At 47.9% G+C, this 23,900-nt stretch overlaps 1 protein-coding gene across 4 annotated transcripts in view; it reads right to left on the reverse strand.

Moving 5' to 3' along the window:
- Positions 1-5,162: 5,162 nt before the first annotated feature.
- The window catches only part of APLP2 (amyloid beta precursor like protein 2), a 72,037-nt gene continuing 53,299 nt past the window's right edge, over positions 5,163-23,900 (reverse strand). Inside the window, exons 7-17 of one of the 4 annotated variants that reach the window (XM_037038242.1) lie at positions 21,820-21,950; positions 21,141-21,215; positions 19,207-19,365; positions 18,239-18,367; positions 14,764-14,863; positions 13,244-13,396; positions 11,787-11,822; positions 8,904-8,989; positions 8,126-8,200; positions 7,696-7,851; positions 5,163-6,619 (exon numbers count right to left, since the gene is read on the reverse strand). In XM_037038242.1, the coding sequence (XP_036894137.1) occupies positions 6,518-6,619; positions 7,696-7,851; positions 8,126-8,200; positions 8,904-8,989; positions 11,787-11,822; positions 13,244-13,396; positions 14,764-14,863; positions 18,239-18,367; positions 19,207-19,365; positions 21,141-21,215; positions 21,820-21,950 (1,202 nt within the window). In that variant the 3' untranslated portion in view covers positions 5,163-6,517. The remainder of the gene's footprint in view (positions 6,620-7,695; positions 7,852-8,125; positions 8,201-8,903; positions 8,990-11,786; positions 11,823-13,243; positions 13,397-14,763; positions 14,864-18,238; positions 18,368-19,206; positions 19,366-21,140; positions 21,216-21,819; positions 21,951-23,900) is intronic. The other 3 variants (XM_037038240.1, XM_037038243.1, XM_037038241.1) reach the window with 3 other exon arrangements.

A 23,900-nucleotide genomic window follows, 5' to 3' on the forward strand; every position in this document is an offset into this window, starting at 1 on the left:
CACCGGCCTAGGTTGGGGAACTTTACTCCTCACCCAGTGAAGGAGTATCACCAAACCCACTTGTTTCAGGAGGAGAAAATAAGGCAGAGAACAATTAGATGAACTTCCTCAAAGTCACCCAACTAGTAAGTTGTCAAATTAGAAAAAGAACCAGGAAATGTGAATTCAGAATTCCCGCCTATTAACATTATAGCTGATTCTTACATTTTATTCATATTTTATGGAAAATAATGCATTAAGTAAAATACAGGAAAATTGTAATGCTGATGGATTGGCTGCTTTGCTTGAAGAAGTATTTCCAAATAAAATTCTGGTGCTGGCTCACATGGAAACCATAAATGCACAACATGCTACAAAATAGCTTCAGTGTAGTTATTTTTATTAGAATCAAGAACTTTAAAAATATGGCAGAATCTCTGCAATATTTTCAGTAAGATTCTAAGTGACCAAGAAATATTTTTTGTGAGCCCTATGTAGTGGGAAGGTGTGTTTTCAAGTTAAAAATACCTGATGTTAACCGAGCACTTGCTCTGCACTCGGCACCGGCCTAGGTTGGGGAACTTTACTCCTCACCCAGTGAAGGAGTATCACCAAACCCACTTGTTTCAGGAGGAGAAAATAAGGCAGAGAACAATTAGATGAACTTCCTCAAAGTTCATCTTACACCACACAGAGACATTCATCTTGTGACAAGCTATTTAAAAATTTGTTGATCTTAAAGATAACCTTTTTTGTTTTTTAAGCTAAAAAACACCTGTTTCTGGTACAGCTCAGTTGGTTGGGCATCATCCCGCAAAGCAAAAGGTCACTGGTTCGCGATTCCTGGTCAGGGCACATCCCTGGGTTGCAGGTTCGGTCCTGGGGCAGGCAGCTTATGAGAAGCAACAAACTGATGTTTCTCTCACACATCAGTGTTTCTCTCCCTTTCTCCCTCCCTCCTCCTCTCTTTAAACATACGTACCCTATTTTTTCGGACCATAAGACACACCCAGGTTTTAGAAGAGGAAAATAGGAAAAAAATTTTTGAAGCAAAAAATGTGGTTAAGATATTTAATAACATACATAACATAATATTTCACCAACGTAAATGTAAACAGAACTCAACGGCAGCATCAACCACCATGATTCCTCCCAAATTTGGGGGCACGCACAGGAGACGTGCGTCTTATATTCCGAAAAATAGGGTAAGTAAAATCTTTTTTAAAAAAAGTTGTGTCTCAACTAAAAGACCTCTTTGTATAAACGTGGGAGGAAGCGACTGGAAATGGAGCACTGTGCTGGGACAGGCAAAGCCATGAGGCGCTTCCTCCAGTCCAGCGTGTGAGGTATCTCTTCTGGCATTCTTAAAAAAAAAGCTTTATTGAGGTGTAACTGACATACAATAAAACTGCACATACAGAAAGCGGAGGAGCTAAGTTTCACATAGGTATACGGCAGAGAAATCACTCCAGTCCAGAACTCTTTCAGTTTCAAGCCATTAAATACAATAATGAAACGAATAGACTTTCGTACCATACTCTCTCGTTGCCGTTTCAATGTTAAAACACAATTAAAAAATAAGGTAAAAATAACTAACTAAATAAGGTGTGGGGGAACATGACCATCCTCTCCTTAAGTCAGGAGGCACACAATGACCCCCTTCCAAAGACAAGGCGGGCAGCAACTCCCCAGTGCAGACACTAACACCGTACCCAGGATGGATGCCGGCCTTGGTCACCTGGCCGAGGTGACCTCTTTGTTTAACTAAAACTAGTAATATTTTACTGGACTCCAAAAGCTTGGTTTATGAAATACCCTTCATAAACTTCAAGTGGAAAAATCATCTTTTCATATTCCTCAAGTTTTTATTTATGGTAGGACACAGTCATATTTTTAAAATAAGTATACATGTAAGGTATGCGCTAAAACCATTTTCTTGACGGAGGCTGTTGCTCAAATCATAAAGAGCCACTGATCTCGGTATTTTAACTTCACCCAGACCTGAATGAACTTGGCCAGAGGAACTTACGAAGATTTCTCAAGAAAGCCATGCCTCATCCATTTCTAGGGAAAAAATTAAGTTAAACTACGCCCCCTGTCCCATTCTCTGCAGACAGGGGCCACTGCCTGGTGGGAGTGCGCTCTGACCTGCGATTGTTAACGCTCACGCAATGCGAGGACATACACAGTTTCTCCTTTTCCATAGTGGGTAACAAGATACTGTTCTCCTTGCTTTTTTTTTAAGGTTTTAATTTATTTTTAGAGAGGGGGGAGGGAGGGAGAAAGAGGGAGAGAACCATCAATGTGTGGTTGCCTCTTGCGCGCCCCCAACTGGGGACCTGGCCCACAACCCAGGCATGTGCCCTAACTGGGAATCAAACTGGTGATCCTTCAGTTTGCAGGCCAGAACTCAATCCACCGAGCCACACCAATCAGGGCCGTTCTTGTTTTTAAAGGACCTTATCCATAGTCCCAGTAAAGAAACTGCTATTGCACACACCACAGACTTTGCCTCTTTGCTTAACAGTATGGGACTTTGTTACCACGTTACAACTGTAAAATGACCTAAGGACCCTTCTGGTTCCTCTCATCCACTTTGTGTCCCTGGCTTCTACTGAGTATAACACAAAAGACAGTATATTCCTTTGAAGTGGACCCCTGGACCTGCCTGAATCTTAGGGACTTACCACACCCCTATCTGGGTCCCCTAAAATAAGAATGTGACTCTAGTTTCAGTGTCACAGCAACTGAAACCAGAGTGGATTACCAGGACACCTGAGCTGCCTCCAATTTGTAACTGCAAGCAGACAGTGGGGTAGGAGGGCTTTGTACAAAGTCAGCTGGCACCTGGGGCTGATAGCAAGGTGGGCAGGGCCACATTCCACAGGCAGCAGAGCTGCGTCACCAAGGCCGAAACCAGATGAGTGAGTTTCTCAGTACCTGATGAGGGGACAGTGTGGTGCTAGTCAAGGGCCAGGCCTGCTCACCAGCCCCTGACTTACATAATTTCCGTGGCATTGTCTTTAAAAATTAAAAAAAAAAACCTTTCCCTATAACACAGCTACCATATCTANGGCCACATTCCACAGGCAGCAGAGCTGCGTCACCAAGGCCGAAACCAGATGAGTGAGTTTCTCAGTACCTGATGAGGGGACAGTGTGGTGCTGGTCGAGGGCCAGGCCTGCTCACCAGCCCCTGACTTACATAATTTCCGTGGCATTGTCTTTAAAAATTAAAAAAAAAAAAAACCTTTCCCTATAACACAGCTACCATATCTACAGACCTCTGTGAATCTAGGGTGAGAGAGCTATGCAAGCCTGGTTGCCAAGACCTGCAACTCTAACCTGACGCCTTGCAAATGACGCCACTGGGTAACGAGTACGTAAGCGGGAGCCCCTGGGATGTCACCAGCCCCGCACGCCCCCCAACAGGAGTGCTGGTATCGGAGCAAAGTTCCAACACTGCCCCGTGCACACACAGGTCCTACCGGCACTCGGCAGCTCACAAGACGACCTGGTCTTCCGGGGCCGGCACACGCGTGCTGATCAAGGGGCTGACCGACAGAGCTGGGGCAGGCCCTCTGGGGAAACCTCAGCTCCCCACACAAGGAGAAAAGCCATGCGACGAAGGTTAGAACGATGAAGCGAGGCACTGCCTGGAAAGCAGCTGGCAGAGGGCAGGCACCACAATCAGCGAAGCCGGTCAATGACAAATGCCAGATCCATCCTTCCAGCTGATTTTTCACAGGGTTAAGTGCAACACACATTCTGGCAGAAAGTGGATCCAAAAAAATTTTTAAGTTTCATCTCTACCTTCCTGCCAGCACCTTGAGTGGCCAATGCAAGGAGGGAGAAGTAGATGAGGAAGTGCTGACGGTTACAGAGAACCAGCCTGCTTAACTGGTTCGTCCCAGTGTGCTTCCTGGTCAGGGGCTCTTAAAATGCACGCTCCCTACTGCAGTATCCTAGGGAAGATACACCACATATGTGTGCACATGCACAGTCATACATGTACACACAGACATACACAATGTTAACTGGACCATGTGTGTGAACTGGCATTACACTGAACAACACTGAAGACTGGGGGATTGGCTCCTGATTTCCCTCTTGCATGCATGGCTGGACATGAAGGACTCAGATCTCCAGGAGAAACCTCCCGTGTACAGTGCTGTGAGCAGTGGGCAGGAAACCCTCCTTCAGTGAGAACACATCGCCCCCTAATGGCAGGTTATTTCAGACACAAATGGAAGTGCTGAATGTCAACTCTAACTGAAAATTTAAAAGCAAGCAACTCAGAAATGAAAGCTACAATCATGTCTCTGAAAAATTCAGCCACAAGCCCTACTCACTGTTTCCAGCACCAGTAAATCTCATATTAATAAGTTTTGCTGAACAAAACTCTTGGCTGACTTTCTCTCTTCTATTTTTTAGGCAAACTTGTACTTTATTCTTAAGTTTGATCAAATGACCACTAGACATTTATAGGAGATCAATAACTCAGAAGAAAACAGGTAATTTAGAAAAGAAATATGTAAAGATTTATTTATTTTTAGAGACAGGGGAAAGGAGAAAGAGAGAGAGAGAAACATCGATCAGTTGCCTCTCACACATGCCCCACCTGGGGCCCGAACCCACAACACAGGCATGTGCCCCAACCAGGAGTCAAACCTTTTATTTTTGTGGGATGATGACCTACCAACTAAGCCACACTGGTCAGGGCAAGAAAAGAAATCTTTAAAAATTCTAACTTATCTGGGGGGCAGAAATGGGAGGGAGGTGGGGAGCACTGGGAGGGGTGCAGGGCTGGGAATATAAGACAGAAAACTTCACTTGAACAAGAATAGAAAAAATTCTAACGTATCAACTCAGATGCATTTGCCATCATAAAAAGAAATGTTAAAAGAAAGCAGCTCTTATGGAATTTTCAAATGATTACAAAATTCCCTAGAAAACACTGGAAGCTAAAGTAAAAGCCATCATTCGGGTTCAAGGTCTAACCAATCAGAAGGTTATAAAATACAAATTCAAACCCGAGAGTCCACCCCGCTGGAGCAGACTAACCCCCGCTCCGCCCACAGCCCGGTGACCCCTCGGGAAAGGAAGAGGCCCGCCATCCTGGAGGCAGGAGGCTGAGCCCAGCACAGGGCAACGCCAGGACAATGAAACGAAGAGCCACGGTGGAAGTTAGAGTATTTATTGATGTGTTTAAACTCTGTACATTCTCCACAGATCAGATTAAGGAGTCTGTAGGTGAAGTCTATCTGTGCATAGTGGGTGACTATGGATCTTCAAAGAGACATGGATAAGGGGAAGGGGAGGAAAGAAAAACAAATAAAACAGTCACAGGGAAATAGAAAAAAATACACCACAGGTTACCAGAACCTTCAGAATTAAAAAAAGGCAAAAGCTGTGAGCATCAACATCAACTATACAAGCATTACAAAGATTCGTGTGAAGGAAGGGAAGCTCTCCGAGGCTTCGCATGGTGCCTGGTGCCTACAGACCATTTCGGTGCTCTCCTGCCACGCAAAGCAAGCTTCCCAGGGTCTCTCCTGGGCCACCGGCCAACCTGCAACTGTCGTCTTGAGTGAACACCAAACAAGGCTGGTGACAGGAGAGGGAGGGCAGGGAAGGCAAGGTACAAGGGGGAGGGACGAGGGTCAGTGCCTTCAGAGGGGAACGTCCGGAAAGGTGAAGACTGCACATTCGGACACTACCTGGGAGGGAAGTGAGCTGTAAAAAGCTGTGGTAAGTAAACGGTGGACAGCAAAGAAGGTCAGACACAAACTACTGGCTACTATCTGTGGAAGAACTGGCTTGAGAAGGAAAGCGGTAGTGGACGCCCTATTCGTATACATCAGGCTAAAGGTGCTGGGAGGCGCGTGCTTTCAACCTCCTTGGTGACGGGGCTTGTGTGGAGACACCAAGGCACCCAGCAGTGGGAACACCGGACTCCCAAGAAACTGGTCCTTTACAATAATTTTGAGAGGGTATCAAGATGTGCTTCGATGGTCTTACCATTCCCTGTTTCACTCAGTTTCTCAGCCACCTTCTGAGAGCTCCTTTAGGAAGAAAATACTGCCTTTTTACTTTATTTTTAAATAAAAACCAGGACAGTGAGTGAGCCTCAGTCAACTTACGCAAGGCGAGCGGGAGGACCGGCCTGCAGAGCCAGCCTGTTACTGCACGCAGACACGCCCGTGTCCACAGAGAGCTCGTGTAGGACCACACGATAGAGGGGGTGCCCAATTCACTTAAAAAAGAAACTACGGCAGTCAAGTATCTGCAATAGACCACTTTCTCATTTCAGGTTTATATATCATATATTGTTATATTAACATTTTCTTCGCCCATTTAAAAGAACGGAAATTGTGACTCTACAGTAGTGCTTGACAGTCTCGGTGATCCCAGAGGCCTGGGTGGAAGGCGAAACCCTCTGGGAGGAACTGCCCGTCAGCAGCCGATCCAAAACGCGGGACCTCTCGGGCCCTCCGCACCCCCACCGAGGGGGAGGGAGGGGCTGCGCCTTCTCCCACTTACACCTGCATCTGCTCGAGATATTTGTAGGTCGGGTTTTCGTAACCGTGGTTCTGCATCTTGTTCAGGTGACGCTCCTCAGGGGTGAGCATTGGGTCGACCTGGAGGGGTGCAGACTGTGTATCACTGCAGGGCCCCCGGAGAATGGCGCAGCGCTCAGGAGACCTGAGCCGTTTGCTGTGCAATCCCCTAGGGACTGAAACCAGCCCGGTGTCCCATTTCCACCGGGCGAACCAAAGGAGCCAGCGGGGAGGACAAGATGGAAAGAGAGAAAAGAGGAGGGTCCAAGAGGCAACGCTTCTGCAGCTGGAGTCCTAAAAGCTTAGTCCAAGTTTGAGAAAACAGTGAGCTGGACTTCCTAGCTCCACGGTAACAAGCACGTCTCAGTCCTGCCACCCGCCACCTGGACGGCCCAGGTGACTGTCCCTACAAAACACGGAATGGAGCCAGATGACCCGCAGCGTGCGGCCAGCTCTGGGATTCTAAACTAGGTCTGTGTCCAACGGGGGATGAAACCAAACACCTAAGGCAAGCGTCTGAACTAACTTTCCAGAGCACGCTACACTCTTTATTGTATTCATTTTCTAGAATCAGGACACTCTGGACCTTTCCACCACCCACCAACGATGAGTGCTAAGCAGTTCTAATCATAAATCAGCAGAAAATGAAAGAGAAACAGCCTCCTCAGTTCTTTCTAAATTTCCCATTGCTTTCCCCTTGATTAAAAAACAGTAATATTAGTCCTGGTTCCTATTTTGAAGACTTAATTCACTCCTGGTTGCCATTGTTGCCTGATGTGTCACAGACCTGGTGTGCTCCTTAGCAAACACGTCAACGACAACATGGAAGGGTATTATAGTCCTCCATTCTCAAGTACCTGATATAACTTAAAAAGGAAACACTGAAGAGACAGGAAAAAGCTTTCAGCCTCTGCAAACATAAAATGCCCTTATGATTCTACAAAGCTCAAATTAATGTTGGAAGTCAGCAACAGTCCCTTTTCATAGAATCAACAGAACTCAGCTGGGGCTGACTTACAAAACGGGGCCCCAGGGAGCAATTTAACCAACGTGGCACGCCCACGAGTACCCACATGTGAATTCCACAAAGCTCCCGCCAGCAGCGAGGAAACCCTCGCCAGCTCAGGGCCAAGTCGGAAGAAAGGCCAGCTACTCACCTCCACAATCCCATGGCTGATGGTGCCATACTGCCTCTTCCTCAGCATCACCAGGCTGATGACTATGACCGTAGCAATGGCCACCGCAATGACCAACAGGCCAATGAGGGCACTGCTGCTCAGACTGAAGTCCTCTCGCAGTGGTGCCACAGATTCCTAAAGTAACAAAGCAGATGTGCAACAAAGTGCAGTGACCACGTGCACGATGTGAACAACAGCAACTGAGAGACAAGCAGCTCAATCAGGGCCAAGGTCCCTCAGTCGTGTCTCTCAAACCCGAGGGAGCTCCCAGCGCCGGCTTTCCCGGCAACCATCAGTGGGGGAGGGCCCCCACTTTCCCAGTCCCCGTGCCATCAATGGGGGAGGGCCCCCACTTTCCCAGTCCCCGTGGAGATTAGCCTGGCATGAGGTTCGGGAGCTGCACACATACCGGCTCTTCCTCAAGGCCACCAACTCTCTCGGAATTGAAAATCATCTCCTTAACATCCAGAGTCTCATCAATGACCTGGAACAGTACGAACATGTCAGTTACTGGGTGGAAGAGAAATTTAGCACAACTACAACGCCTTGTACTATTTGGAGGAGGGACACGGACACCAACAGACATCTACAACCCCAGCAGTTCTGGCACATTCCCCCAGACCCAGTCACCAAAGCCTGCAGGAAGGACACAGTGTGGACGCATGGCCACTGCAACGCAGCAGGGGGTCCTTTAAGGGCCTTTACCTGCATGTCCTTCAGGTGGCTGTCGTGAAAAAAGATCTCAGGGCAGACAACCAAGAAGCCAAGCTGAACTATCAAACTCAGTTAGGAATAATCCAGAAATGTGATAGACAGTGCTAGAACAGCAACTATTTAGGAGGTATAAACCTGAGGCTGTGTAAGAACCAAAGCCAGCTCTCCTCCATTTTCAAGTTATGAAATTTCTACTCACTTGAAAATGGCCTCTCGCATTTTATTCATCTCTTAAGCTGCAAACATATTTTCCCACTGCATAGCAAAAAATAAGCTACTGCCGAAAAGCAGTACTTTATTCCATTTCATACCCAGATGCTAAACAGTACAGCAAGCCTGAGGGGGCAGCTGGAGCAGCCCCGCCCCGCCCCACCATACAGTGGTCCATCTGGAAAGCCTCTGACACAACGCCGCTCGCTCTGATCCTCCCCAAAATCAAAGCAGGGTGGGAGAGAAAAGAGAAGGTGGCTCACCATGTTTTCATCCACTTTGTTCTTACTGTTAATCACCTTCTCCTCAGCACCGATCAGCCCTCCATCCTGCTCGCCCAATCCAGAGCCTGTGAGGAGAGAGAATTCCCCGGCTGAATTTCCCGGCACAGGCTGACCCCATGCTTCTGGATGAGGCAGAAAACTCCCTCCGGGAGGCAGAGAACCCCCACTGAATTCTCCACGTATGGATGAAACAGGGATTTTTCAGAGTGCTGATGGGACTAACGAAGCAGAGACTGCGCTTACTTGTATCCACTTGGAAAGATGGAATGCAAGCCTTCAGCAGAGAATCTTTATTGTAAGCGACACGGAAGCTGAGCCCGAAGGCGCTCTAGCATGGGACGTGTGCAGTGCCCTAGCTGACACTACCGAGCACCCCACTATTACCCTACCAGTCGTTCCTTCAACACCGGGGGCTTGCTTCGAATGGAACAACTGTCAGACTAGCAATGAATCTGCATGTCTGCCTTGAGCACGAGTGACATTTTATCCCACAGGCCAGCCATTCTTTCTGCCTGAAATAACCTCCCTGACCTTGAACGCAATTTGTCCTTCAAGCTACAGCTGCTCTTGGAGACACCCCCAGGTTATAACACTGAAAACCACCATCTGGAATTACTGATTTCCCGCTGCATTTCCCACAAGGCTAGAACCCTCTCAGGGCCTAGATCAGAGATGGCCACATCCTCAATGCTTATTAGAGAATAAACAGGAAAAACGCATTCCACAGAAATGCAGAATCCTAACACCAGGGTGGAAGGTACCTTTCTATGTATACGGAGCAAGAACAGCAATTCGCCTCTTGGAAAGGTCAGACGTGGCCTGAGCCGACATCACGGGTGCATGGCCCTCCAAAGACACAGCATGACTGAAGCCAGCACTACCCCAGCAAGAGGAAAGTGAGGAGCAATCCTCTTTATTTTTAGCTCCAAAGCGTGTGACTTCCAGCTTTCCTACACGTCCTTATTAATAATAACCTATGCAGCTCTATGCAAACATCTATGATTTGAACCTTTTATAAACAGATCAACCTGATGGGATACTTGGCATTCAAAGGGACCCCGAGTGAGTGAGCAGCATTCAGACATGAGTGTGTACAAAGTGCTGCTGTCCCAGCTTGCCAAGGGCAGGCGATGAGAGGACACTAGCCAGCCACAGCAGAGCATCCAGCTCACAACCAGACTTGCTCTTGACACAGAGCAATTCCTAACAGCCACTGCAGTTGCTGGCCCTGCAGGCCAGGTGACGCAGCCCCTCATTAGATCGCAGCCAACAATGACGATGCTTTTTCTAAAGCTTTCATTTTAAAAAATAATCTCTTGAGACCTGATGCTAGGGCAAGTTAAACCAGGCTGGTATTTGTAGTCTCAAAATGCCACTGAAACAGCCACGTGGCACTCCAACTGTCTGAGGGGGAGGCATGGGGCTGCCGCAGCAAGGGTGCAGCACCCACGCGCAAGCCCGATGCACCACAGGCCTGGGTGCCCTCCCTCCATTCTTCTCAGGAGAAGGGCAGGATTCTATCTGGTAAGTAACATGGCAATGGACCTACTCCTAGTCTGGATTGTTCTAATACTTTTTTAGTTCTATAATCCACATTTCTTAAATGCTAACCAAAAACACTTTCATTTTACAAAATACATAAACCAGTGGTTTAAAAGACCAAAATTTAATGTTTAAATTATCCCAACTAATCACAGTTGAGGTATGAGAGTAAAAGCCAGTTACCCTAAAAATTTCATCTTGATCTACAAACAGATTAAACTTGATCTGTAAACACAGCAAGATGTGCGGTTTAGAGAAATGTTAACACAGTGACGAAGAGCGACATCCCAGTAGAAGATGACAAAGCATTAGCATAAAAGCAAGTGTGAGAAGATTTCCATCGTACTCTCGGGTTCTGAGAAGCAGCTGGGGCACAGCCACCACCACCTTCTCCGCCAGAGGACACCACCTGGACTGTCCACCCCCTGCCTGCAAAGCTAAGAGCAGGCCTGCAGGACACACACTCAGAACACAAAACATCTGAACTGACTCCAGCTACTCCAAGGACTGGACGACCTGACCCCCCAGGGAAGCCATGGCTGCGTCTCGTGTAACGGAAAGAGCGTGGGCTCTGAAGACAGAGGGAGCTGGGCTCAAATTCCCACTTCTCCACCCACAAAGTGCACTGCTTGAGCGAGTTCTGTCACCTCTGAGGCTTATTCCACCGCCTCATCTACAGAAGAGCAAACCCCCGCCGACAGTGGTGTCAGTGGGTGAGCGAGAGCAAGGAGGCCCGGCGCTGAGCACAGCACCCACGTAACGCCAGCCCCAAGAGCCACACGCAGTTCACCGGTCTGGGTCAGGCTCGCCCATCAGCCTGTAGGGCGTTTGCATCAATGCTGCAACTTGGGACATGAGACGACTGGCAATAGACACATGGGCACAGACAAAGGGCAAAGGGCAGCTAAAAAGGACAAAGACGTAAGTGGGAGCAGCAGCAAAGAAATTAAAGGGGAGATTAGGGGACAAAACATTTCCCACCTGACCAGAAATTAAGCATATTTATTTTCATGCTAGCCATTCCCAACCAGCTTTTTACAATGGATACACTTCTGAAAGTCCACCCTGAGTAAAAGGACTCAGGAAGGACCCACTGTGGTTACTTTGGTATCTCTGGACACCAGAGGAAAGCTCAGTGGCCACCATGTAGTGGATTCTGTAGGCTGGGGACGGGGCTGCTTGGGCCCCACCCACAGCTGCGTCTGAGGAAATGAGGTGGGAAAAAGGTCGGTGATGTTATGAAACAGAACATGAGACTTCAGACACATGGGGAAGTGACAGGAATGAAGGTCTGAGAGGGAACATCACTGACAAACCAACCTTTTCTCATTGGGTGGTACAACTCCGGCTGAGTGTCTAGCAGAAAGGAAAACAATAAAAACAAAATAGCACAAAAGGAGATTAAGAAAAAAATGGCGTCTTTCAAATTTCCTATTTTAAAATTCTTCTATAATGTGAACAAAAAGTATTCTTCCTTAAAAACCTTGCCTGAAATATCCCGTAAACAAACCAGCAGTGATGACTAGAAGGTAGGAGAGAAAGAAGTCTGTCTTGGGTCTTATGGGGAAATTTTTGTCAGACTCCCAAATTATTCAGCTTAGCCACGAAGTTTCTTGTCTTAGAAAATAACACACTCAGAAGTTAGTGTTGACTAGTTTTCTGAAAAGGAGACAGAGCCCTCGCTCAGACAGGACCAGATGCACTGCCTGGACCAGCTGGGTAGGCACATCCACCAGACAGCCACTCGGAGGCCGGGTCCCTAAGAGCAGCGTTAGGGAAGCACCTGTCTTTATTAGCCTCGTTCCTCAGACTCTGTCATGTCACTGCAGGGCCAATTGAGTTGGTACCTCTGGCATACCTGGTTTAGAAGGCAATTAAGGTCTAAAGGCTAAGCTGGAGGCCTCCCCCATCCCCGACAGAGGAGGTGCCTTCCTCTGTCCAGCACCGAGGCATCGGTTAGAGGCGAGTGACTATGCAGAACCACAGCAGCCAATCAGCCTGGGTTCAAACCCTTACTCTCTACCTACAAGCTATAGGACCCTGGGCAGAATTAACCTCTTTAAACCTTGGAACCTCGACACGAGAAAACTCCAGGAGAGGGTTCTTTTGAGGATTCACTGAGAGCATGCATAAAGCTGGCATTCAATAGGAACTAGATAGCCACGGCTACAACTTCTATCACCACCACCACGGGCACCAGAGCAGGGCACCAGGCTCACTCCGCAGCTTGTTTACTTCTGCTGCAGACTCACAGTGCTGAGAGAGCCCTCAGACACCAAGAACCAGCGAGGGGACGGAAGGGAGCGTGCTGACTGGAAGGAGAGAAATGTCGCTCTTTCCCCACCTGAAACCACAGCGAGCCATGCCGTTCCTGCAGCCGCTCCATTCCCTAACTCCCAAGGCTGTTGTGAAAACATGCGGGTGTAATTCAACATGACGGCACTATTTAAACTGTATGGTGACTTCCACATGTAAGATTTTATACATGCTGGAGGTGGCCAGTAGGACCAGGAAAACAGGGGTCTTTAAGCCAACCATCTATAAAATGTGAGAGGGCTAACTTCATGGTGACATTGAAAGCAACTATCTGAAAATGCCCACTGCGATGCCTGCACGTAGTAGGTGCTCAATGAACCAAGTTTCCCTTTCCCTGTCCAATTGTCACTAGGCACACAGCTTCCTGAACACAATCCAGGTTCAAAACCTTGATTTCAATTTAACTGCAGTGTTCTCCCCCCATCCCCCCACCAAGCAGTTGCACCGTGGATCATACACACCTTCACTCTCAGGTAAGGACGGGAAGGGGTGGAAGGGGTGGAACGGCGGGATCTCATCACTTTCTTCGGAGCTCACCCGGATGTCCACAGGGGTCTCTGAGATAGAGGAAGTGAACTGGTCCATGTCTGCACGCTGTTCTTGAAGTAGCTCGTCTGACAAACAGACACGGCAGGGTTGTCAGAAGGATCTAGATTCTAGGCACAGGACCAACAGTCTGAACGAGACTAATTCATGCCATTAAAGAACGTGAGATCTGCAAGAGGAGTGTCCCACACAGTCAACCGTGCCTGCAATGCCTCCCAATTCTGTGGCACAGCAGAAGCCCAGCACTGGGAACCCCCGGGCTCCATCCTGGGCACCTCCTCTTCTCTATCAACTCCCTATTTTAGTAATTCCATGTAACAGCACATTTTCTAAATCACCACCCACGCATCAAGACTCCCAGATCTGTCGCCCTGTGCCCACCACCGGAGCTCTGGCGCACAACCTAACAGCCTGCCTCAGCCTCCCTCCGCGTTCAACAGCGACTTCTGTCTCAGATGTGTGACAACGACGCTTTCGTCAGGAAAACACGGCACCAACCAACACTCATTTGCTGGCATTAATTATCCTGATGCCTTTCTCTCCCTCACTCTCCCACTCTTCCAGTGCACATCTTTCTCTTCCATTTTTATTCTTGGGTGGTTTCCAATTTTAATCAACTTTCCACAAAGCAGCCAAGTAATTTTTTTAAAAATTCATGTTCTTTTTAAAAGCATAATCCTGACCTAATCACTCACTAGTTTAAAAGCCTTGAACAGCACTCCCTTATTCTGGAATAAAAGCCAAACCCCTTGATTTTGCTAAAATCCCTTAACAAATTGACCTCTGCCTACTTCTTTGGCCTCATTTCTCATGATGTTCTGGCCTCCGTGGGCTGCTCAAAGGTGCTCATTTGATTCAAACAGGCATTAGCAGTAGTCATTGCCTATGGTGACAATGTTTCCTCCCCTTGAGATTGTAGGTGACTGTCCCCAAGACAAGCCTCCCTGACTGCCCAGCCACTTACCACCGGCCTCCCCAAGTTTAACCTTCCCCCACAGCTCTCAACCACCATCTGACCTCATCTTCCTGTCTGTTTCTCTCCTACAGTAACATGAACAGACACAATAAATATTTGTTCAATAAATGGAGGCAATAGCAACTAGAGGAGGAAAAGGAAGTGAGAACGTGTGTAAAGTAGATGCCTAGAGATATATCAGCAATCAAGGGGGGGGGCGGGTAACAGGAGACTTCCCCCAGTTCCTTGCAATTTTAGACCCTAGATTTTTCTTCCTGTAACACAGTGAAGGTCCATGAAACTCAAAGCTCTGTGGCTCGCAGCCAGTAGTACTTGACCTTGACGCATGAATTCTAGACTTCTGAAACCACGGGGTGCTAACGCCCAGCTTCACGGCCTCACTTGTCCTGATTCTCTAATCAGCCTGAACCCTTAGCAAGAACCCCATCCAACTTCGACAGAAATAGTGTCAGGACCCACCAATCTCCTCTTGGATTTCTTGGGCTACATAAGGAACTTTGTAGAGCAGAGAGAGGCTTTGGTTCCTTCTTTCTTCGATCACGTGGAGATGTGTCATCACCTGGAAGCACAGTACAATGGAGACTCATCAAAACGGCTGGGCCGGGAGGGCCATCGACACGCACACTCCTGCAAAGGCCAGCTGAAAAGGCATTATCTCCACAACGTCCGGCAAAGCAGCTGGTCAGAATACATTATCCCCATGCCGTATTTGCTGACCAGTGAAGTGTGAGAATGTGTTCAGACTGTGCAATACCCCTCAGTGACCTAAGAATATATCCACAAAGTACTCCAAGTTAAAAAAAAAAATTAAGAATTCTCAATAGGCACCTACTGATTTGATTTTCACATGAGGAACTTACTACCCATACTGAATGAGTTAAGAAGAACCTAGCTTGTACAATGCCAGATACTCAGTAAGGTTTCTGAGTGAAAATGGGAAAGAGGTGGCCAATTTTTTTTAAAATCTGGCCACTGGTCAGATTAGATGGGGTACAGAGAATGAAATCGCCAGTTAAAAAGGAGATTTGGTTGAGTGAGGGGACCACCCAGACTTTGCTTAGTGAAGTAACTGCTTCAAATGATTATCATGGTGATAACCAGCGTATTCCTCTTTAAATCAGCTATTCTTTCAAAGATTTATGCAAAGTACACACAAACCTGACTTTAAGGGGTGTTAACTGTTAAAGACTTTCCCAACATCCGTCTTCTGAAGCTCACTATCCTTTCTGAATGCAAAACTTCCAGGCTTGTTCCTTTTCTATAAAAGCCATTAAAACTGCTCCCTTACTTTCAAAGCACTTCAGGGTGGAAAGGAAAGGTGACTTAGGCTGCCTTCCACCCCAGCAGCACAGTGAGGCAGGTCACTGGGGCTCAGACGGGCTATTGGAAAAGGCTATTCCTGCCGGCCACACATGCAGTGATCAAACTCTTCCTAAAGAGGGCGACCTAAACCAACAGATTAACTCTGTGGACTCCATTAATATGAAGGGTGGGGGGCAGAGTTAAATGGAAAGATGCCTTTATTGTATAGAGATTGATAGCACTCTGACCTGTAAAAGCAAGGATGAAGCAATTTAATTTTGTATCTGCCATTCTTTCAATCAAGTAAATGGACGGAAAAGCACAAGAGTAAATCCTCTGGGAAAAAATGCAAATAGAAACCAAAACATGGACCACACACAGGCTTTCCATGTGCTGACATTATTACATACTTCTTCAGATGAACTAATAAGGAGCCACCTGGGAGAGGAAGGTCCACACCCCCACATGAGGACGCGGGCCCCAGGGTGAGAATTATTGGACACCAGCATCCATGCGGTGACCCTCTGAGCCGCAGCATGGGGGGTAAAGCGCCACACTGCTCACCCCCAAACCAAACCCATGCAGTACAGCAGGCTGAACACGCTCAGGGCACTCTGGAGCTTACACAGCAGCACAGGGAACCAAAGGTTAGTGGGATTCAGCGGCCAAGCTTCACTGAAATGAAGGGTTCAGAGCAGACAGTAAATATCACACAGCGCAGCTGGGTTTCTCCCCGAGATTGTCTTAGGAGGGTTTACTTCCTGTGAGACTTGGTGGGCACTTTGACCTTGCTTGCAGGTCAACTCATTCCCTAGTTATTAATTTCACATACTGATCAGGTCTCTCCTTCTATTCTAATCACACAGAAGAGGCCATTTTTTTCTGTAAAGTCCTACACAATAGTGTAGTTTTTCCACACACACCACCACCACCACCACCAAGTAATAATAATAACAACAACAGCAGCAGCAGCAGCAGCTTTAAATAAAATCAAGCAAGACCACAGAAACCTAACCAAGGTCCAGATGCACGCACTGCTCCACCTAAGCTTCCTGGAAGGCCCTCTAGGAGAAGCCTAGGCTCCCTCCCTTCTACTCCATCCAGCTTGAAGAGGGGAGCTCCAGGTCCGCACCAGAGGCCCCTAACCGTCCCCAGACCCAGCCCCTTTCATTCTTCCCACCGTTTAGGGGCCTGAGTTCTTTCATTCCACCAAACAGCCAACTGCTAAGGTGAACCTATGTTTAAGGACAATTACTCTTCATCTTTATTGCTGTTTTTTTTTTTTAATTTTCTTTATCTTTAGAGGGGAAGGGAAGGAGAGAGGGAGAGAAATATCAATGTATGGTTGCCTCTTGTGTGTCCCCTGCTGGGAACTGTCCTGCAACCCAGGCATGTGCCCTGACTGGGAATCGAACCATGGTTGTTTGGTTCCCAGACCCGCGCTCAATCCACTGAGCTACACCAGCCAGGGCTACCTTTATTGTTTTTATAATTAATTCTGTTCCAGACCAGGAGCTGCCCAAGGGCACTCGGGTTTGACTCTGAATGGCCTGGTGCTGGGGCAGGGCTCGACAGCTGGACAGGAAGCACCCAAACATGTGCTCAAGGAACGGAGCAGTAACCCCACCACACACTTCCTGGGACAGCTGGGCAGATCACCTTCCAATCATAACACACACGTGACAAAGGGCTGGGAGGGGGACACACGGGACACCCACAATCAACACAGCACTGTGTCTGTAAAACAGGAAATACAGTAAGATCGGCCATGTCATCACAAGGCCCTCTAGGGCAATTGACAGGCTCAACTATTAGCCTCTGTGGTTTAAGAGGGAGCTAGCAGTATTGCAGGCAAGTGCACTTTCAATCACTATGAAGGTAAAAAAGCTAATACATGGACAATATCAAAATCAGAAAGAGGGTCCAAACACAAATTTTCACGGATGACTGTAAAAAATACCTAGACCCGCCCTGACTGGTGTGGCCCAGCTGATGGCACACAGTCCCTGCAAAGCAGAAGAACGCAGGCTCTATTCCTGGTCGGGCACATGCCTGGGCTGCAGGTTTGGCTCCTGGTCAGGGTGTGTATGAGAGGCAACCAACTGTGTGTCTCTCATGTCAATGTTACTCTCCCTCTCTTTCTCCCTCCCCACCTCTAAAAATTCAGTAACTAAATTTTAAAGAAAAAAGACAAGCTGGACACAGCATAAGGACAACAACTAGGAAGGTGAAAGTGTCTGTCTTAACAAAAAGTAGAAAGTACACAAGACACTGATTGTAAAGACCTGCTTGACATAGTTGCCCGGAAAAAGATGTCAAACATTAATTCTGGTGGTGCCCTGACTCAGACACGAACTGTCAGATGCTGATTCACCTCTTCGGTGTCACCATGCATTTCCAGACTTTCAGAAACTATTTAAATAGAAAGTACTAAATGTAAAAAAGTATGGGAAATACATTTTTAAAACAGTACCTTTTCAAAAACCAGCTCTTGTACCTAATATGTCTTTGAAAATCAATACTCATTTCTAAGGACTAACACCGAGAAGAGCTACCAACCGGTGCTGTCCAACCCTCAGGCAAGGCAGCACACCCCCCCCAAAGCCCTCCCCCAGAGCACCGTCTGGTGTACCTGGGACTTCATCTGGGCCGCCTTTTCGGGGTCCACCGCCAGCACATGCTGGTAATGACGGATGGTGTGCAGGCGGTCTTTGTTCTCGGCGCGGACGTAACGCCGCAAGGCCTGGAGAATGCGATGAGGCTGCAGGACAGAATAGCTGATTTAATACCCGGTGACGGAGGCAACTGAAAACAGAAAAACAAGGCTTTGAAAATCCCCTTAGGAATGTAAAGCTCAGCAAGGCACAAGAATGAAAGCTGTACTTTCAAAAGTTCTTATCACCATGAACAAGAAGCCACCTTTCTCAGCACCGGAATCTAAGTTCCAAAGTTCCATCGGCTCCTTAACAAACACTGTTTTCCGAGGCCTCCTCCAGTGTACGCTTTTGCTGGCTCAGCTCCACCACCTTAACTACAAACCAGGGAGCCCGTGTCACCCAGAAACAACTGTACTTGCTTACCTACGGAGGATACAAAGACCCTCCTTTCCAACACTTCCCCCCCTCCCCCCAGAGCAAGGCGGGTCACAGAGAGTGAGGGAATAAAGAAGTCGGACTGCTGGCATGAAAGGGTTTCTAAAGAAACTACCCCTTTCTTCACCACAGCTCAAAAGTCTTTGTCCATGGGAGGCATGTTTTTAGTCTTTGAGTCAGGCTGTTACAAAAATCCAGTAACTGGAAAACTACCAACCAATATGCCGAGGTTATGCTTTCTCTGTGTCAGGAACTTCCACGTCACAGGTGGTGCACGCAGGCCCATAGCTTAGCAATGCTAAGCTAACAGAAGCAGGTACTACTTGGTACAATATAACACTTTTTCCTCCCTCCTCTTCTCTCCTTACTTCCAGCCTTGCCAGAACTTGTCATAAAAATGTCATTTTACTGACCTGAGTGTCATACATGGGTTCTACACAAACAGTACTTCACGGCAGGCCACAAGGAGGATGCCCTTCGCCAGCAACCTGCTCTGTGCACGACTCACCCTCGGCGGGTCCGACTGCAGGGCAGCCAGGTAGTTCTCTAAAGCCACACGGCGGCGGTCATTCAGCATAGCTTCCACGCGGGCCAGGTGGGTTTCCACCAGCTGCTGCTTCTCACTGGCTGCTTCCTTCTCTAAGGCTTTCACCATAGCTTGGAAGTGCTAAACCCAGGAAGCAGACAACATGTAATTCACGGCACCCAGAAGTCTCAGCAAACAACTTTGAAACCCAATGCTGGCTTCTCCCTGCCCAGGGCCCGTGTGAGGCGGCAACAGGTTGAGAGAGTGGGGCACAGTTAAGACCCCAGTGCTGTGTACAGTGAGTCCTCATTTATCATCAATGGCTTCTGTGACTTTAAGCAAAACAATGTATAATAAAACCAATTTTCCAATAGGCTAATTGATATGAATGAGAGTAAAGTTGCTACGGCATCTCATCGACACCACAAAATGACAGCCAATGAAACGGTGTGATTTGAGGAGCTGCTGTACTTCATCTGACGTGACAGGATAATTGCTTCCTTGCCTAATGGCAGCATGGTATAGCGAATGTCAGAAGGACTCCTCAGCATCTCCCTGACATTACTGGTTTTCCCATGTGCACTGCAAGGGAAGAAAATGCTCCATCTTCCGCGATGTAGCACGGCCAGCACCAACTTACAAATCCTGAAGCCACCACCTAACAGGAGATGTATTTGGAAAGGTATCCCAGTAACATGCTGAGTTCTGCGGAGCCATTCACACCGAAGTCCTGAAGGGCAAGCTGTTGTTATCTGTGTACAGCACAGGCCACACTTACAGGTATAGTTTCAGCCCTGGCAAGTGTGGCTCAGGAGACTGAGCACAGACTGAGAACCAAAGGGTCCCCAGTTCGATTCCCAGCCCGGGTACATGCCTGGGTTGCGGGCCAGGTCCCCAATGGGGGCCACGTGACAGGCAACCACACATTGCTATTTCTCTCCCTCCTTTCCCTCTCTAAAAATAAACAAAATCTAAAAAAAAATAATAATAAAAAGGCAAAGGTACAGTTTCAGGCTGGTGGGTCAGGCTCCCTGCATGGGCTGCACTGGCTACGTAGACAGGGACACTCGGGTTTTCCAGAAAGGGCAATCACGAGAAGAGAAGTTTCTGGTAAACATAAATACCAACTACTTTAAAATGTTTAAAAGTTTTATAAACCCAAACCTGTCTTGTAGATTGCTAACCCTATTCCCATCAGCACCCTCTTCTACTCAAGGAGGGCACAGCTGCGGCTATGATTCTAAGGTGACATTCTTACAAAGGTAGAGATGAACTGGTATCACAGCTTTCTTATGCTTTTTGATTTTCCAGTAAGTCTGTTGGGAAAAAAAAAATCCAGCCCTGACCGGCGTGGCTCAGTTGGTTGGAGCATTATCCTGTAAACAGAAAGGTCATCGGTTCAATTCCTGGTCAGAGCACATACCTGGGCTGCAGGCTTGGTTGTGGCTCATATGAGAGGCAACCAATCGATGTTTGTCTCTCACACACGTATGTCTCCCTTACCCACTCTCTAAAATCAATAAGCATGTCCTTGGGTGAGGACAGGCAAGAAAAAAAGAAAGAATTCGGTAGAGCTGAAAAATAAGTCACAGCCTAAGAATGAAGATGACTGAGGACTTTTGCCAGGAAAGCAGAATCAACAAACGCAGCAGAGCTAAGGTTACTCTCTGGCAAGAGTTCGGTGCACTCTGGCTAGGGATTTGCTCTCCTTCTACCATAGGTGAGCTATGCTAGACAACACCAGCTGGGAGGTTTCATTTAAAAAAAAAAAAAAAAAAGAGGCAGGCCAGCTAAAACTTCCTGTAACATAAGCTCCTGCTGAAAGGAGGTATCGAGCTCTAACTTCCTGAGAGGAGGCTCTGACCACCTCTCAGAGGGTCAGGCCGGAAGCTCCGTCCCTGAGGAGAGCGTCTCACCTGGATCAGAGTCTGCCTCTCCGCTTTAGGGAGGTTCTTTGCTTGAAGCTCAGCCTCTTCCCATTCCTTCTTCACCTAGAACAGAGGTCAGCGCACTCTAACCAGAGTGATCTCTAAAACAATACCCTCATTTTCTAGAAATACTGCCAGGCCCCGCACCTCAGGTAGGAAACTGTGCCAAAGGAAACCACACACATGACGCACTGTGGTGCTCGTGCTGCTCTCACACGGCCCTTCCAAGGAAAAGTGAACATCCCTGAGACTAGAACCTCAGACAAGCGACAGTAACTAGCTAGCCTCTTGCTCTCATTTCATACATTTTTACACTTACCTTTTTCTAGTGGCATGTGACACTAGCTATTTACATTTGCAACATAAAGTTTTCGTCTTTAAAAAATTTTCGAACTAGTTAATGGCAAAAAATAAAATAAAATAAAGTAAGAGCAGCAAGAACATAACAGCACACATGCTCGCCACAGCGTGAAACCCAAGCACGCACAGGTGGAGGGGTGAAGGACTAGTCACGCCAAGAAGGCCCGCTTACACTCTCGCACCTCACCTGTCCCGGGCAACACGTTAGCAGGACAATCTAGGGAGATGGTGTCCCTTTTCTTCAACTATGAAAGCCATGTCACCCAATGCCAAACACCACAGAGATAAGGAAAGTGCTGCGGTTTACCCTGTCCATCCGGTTGCGGTGGCGAATTTCTAGCTGCTCCTTAGCCTTCTGGAAGCGGGCATGCTCATTATCATCTGCAGAGGTCTCAAAATACACATCGACATCAGTGGTTGGCAGCGGAGTCGGGGGAACTGAAACGAAACGATAAAGGGCGTTCTCCTTGGGGGCGAGGCCCCATGGGGAAACGGCTCTGTGCTCGGAGAAGAGAACCGAGCTCAGGACCACAGTGGACTCGTTTGTCCGTACCACACCCGACGTGCTGGCGCTCCTGTCTGCCAGCGCTGTCATGTGACACTTGTCGCCTTCCCCGCCATGACACTCACCCAGGCCAGGCCAGGCTCCCTGGTAACTGTGGTACCAGCAAGGCATTTAACTTAGCACTTCAGGGGCAGAAAAAAGAAATCACTGCCTCTGTACTGTCCCTCAGTTCTTGAAATTTTGAAACCAGAAAGAACAACGTCCCTGCTGCTGTCACTGATAGCAGCTGACCAAGAGACAGGCAGACGCACTTCCACAGACTCTCTATTTTGAAAGGAACTTCGGTGCTCAGGTTTTTTCCTTCCTTCTTGCTGTTCTTAGGCTAGAACCTAATTTGGGAAGCTGATGTGACGGAATGTTCTTTGCATACAGACAGAGTACGGGAGAGTCTCAATTGCTCTAGCTACAGTTTTCCAGTTTTTGGAATCACTGGGGGACTCTTTGCCCCACCCCCAATAACAAAAACCACAGGGATAAACTAAGTTGCTGGATGTGACGGACAAAGTTGCTATACTTGACAATTCACTGGCCTTCAGGCATCACCCAGAGAACACGCCATTAGAAGAACTGCTCCTCACTGCCAGACAAGCACAGATTCAGAGGGCACCCGGGCAAGGGAATATCTATCTGCACAATGGAGCCTAATCTTATGAAGGAAAAGACTGAGATGGCAGGCTGCTCGGGCAACCTCTCCAGGAATACGCAGGGAAACTCTCCTTAGCCCAATTCCCTCGAGATTTCCCAGACTAGGAAGACTCACACATGACTTGCTGGCACGACTTGCTGGATCATGACATGCTGGAGATAAGTGGGTAGCAAATGCCCAAGTGCAACAAGTTTTATTCGGGAACAAATCCACCTAACTTCCAGAATTGCATAACTCCAATGGAACTTTAAAACAAATGTGTAACGGACAAATGTAACTACAAATGCATCAGCCACTTCAAAGTTTTCTATCAGAACACCTTTTTCTGTTTTCCTTTTTTAAAAAAATATTTTATTTATTTCTAGAGAGAGGGGAAGGGAGGGAGAAAGAAACAGCAATGTGTGGTTACCTCTTGCTTGACCCACACTGGGGACCTGGCCTGCAACCCAGGCATGTGCCCTGACTGGGAATCAAACCAGCAACTCTTTGGTTTGCAGGCCGGCACTCAATCCACTGAGCCACACCAGCCAGGGCCCATCAGAACACCTTTTATTTGTAAACCTAAAAATAAAATCTTCTGATGAATATCTAGCTCCTACATACATATGAATAGGATCGCAACAGCAATTTCCAAATTAAATAAATTAGGGTATACAGGGCTTCACAAACCATATTCCCCCTGATGCTCCAAACTTCCAGCTGGGAGAACCTCAAAGCACTGAAGTCCCTCTGTGGCACCAAGCACACTGCACCGAGCAATGCAGGCCTGCAGCTTAAAGGCTGCTGTGCTAGAAGCAGAGTCTTTGGCTCCTCTCACGGGGCTGGATATGGACAACACAAGCTGCCGCCACCCTCTGGAGACAGGAAGGGAAAGGCGCGGCAGCCTAGAGGTTGGGTTCTACAGACAGACGGGCTTGCACCTAGAACCACAGCCCCTCTGTCCCCGTGGAAACAACCAGCTCATTGGCCCAACGAAATCCCCTTTGAGGAGGGACACAAACTTGCCCACCAGAACAGTGATGTCGCTGGGCTTTCCAAGTACTCCAGCCAGGGGCTCCCCCAGGCGCACGAGCACAGCTGCTCCTCGGCAGGTCTCCCCACCCTAACCAACGGGGAGCTACAATTCTGCAGACTTTGTGACTGCTCTGAAACTGCCGCTCCAGACGGACGGAGACCT

The sequence above is a fragment of the Sturnira hondurensis genome, unplaced genomic scaffold, assembly GCF_014824575.4.
Source record: "Sturnira hondurensis isolate 20B ecotype Veracruz unplaced genomic scaffold, ASM1482457v3 Scaffold0024152, whole genome shotgun sequence".
Taxonomy (NCBI): Eukaryota; Metazoa; Chordata; class Mammalia; order Chiroptera; family Phyllostomidae; genus Sturnira; species Sturnira hondurensis.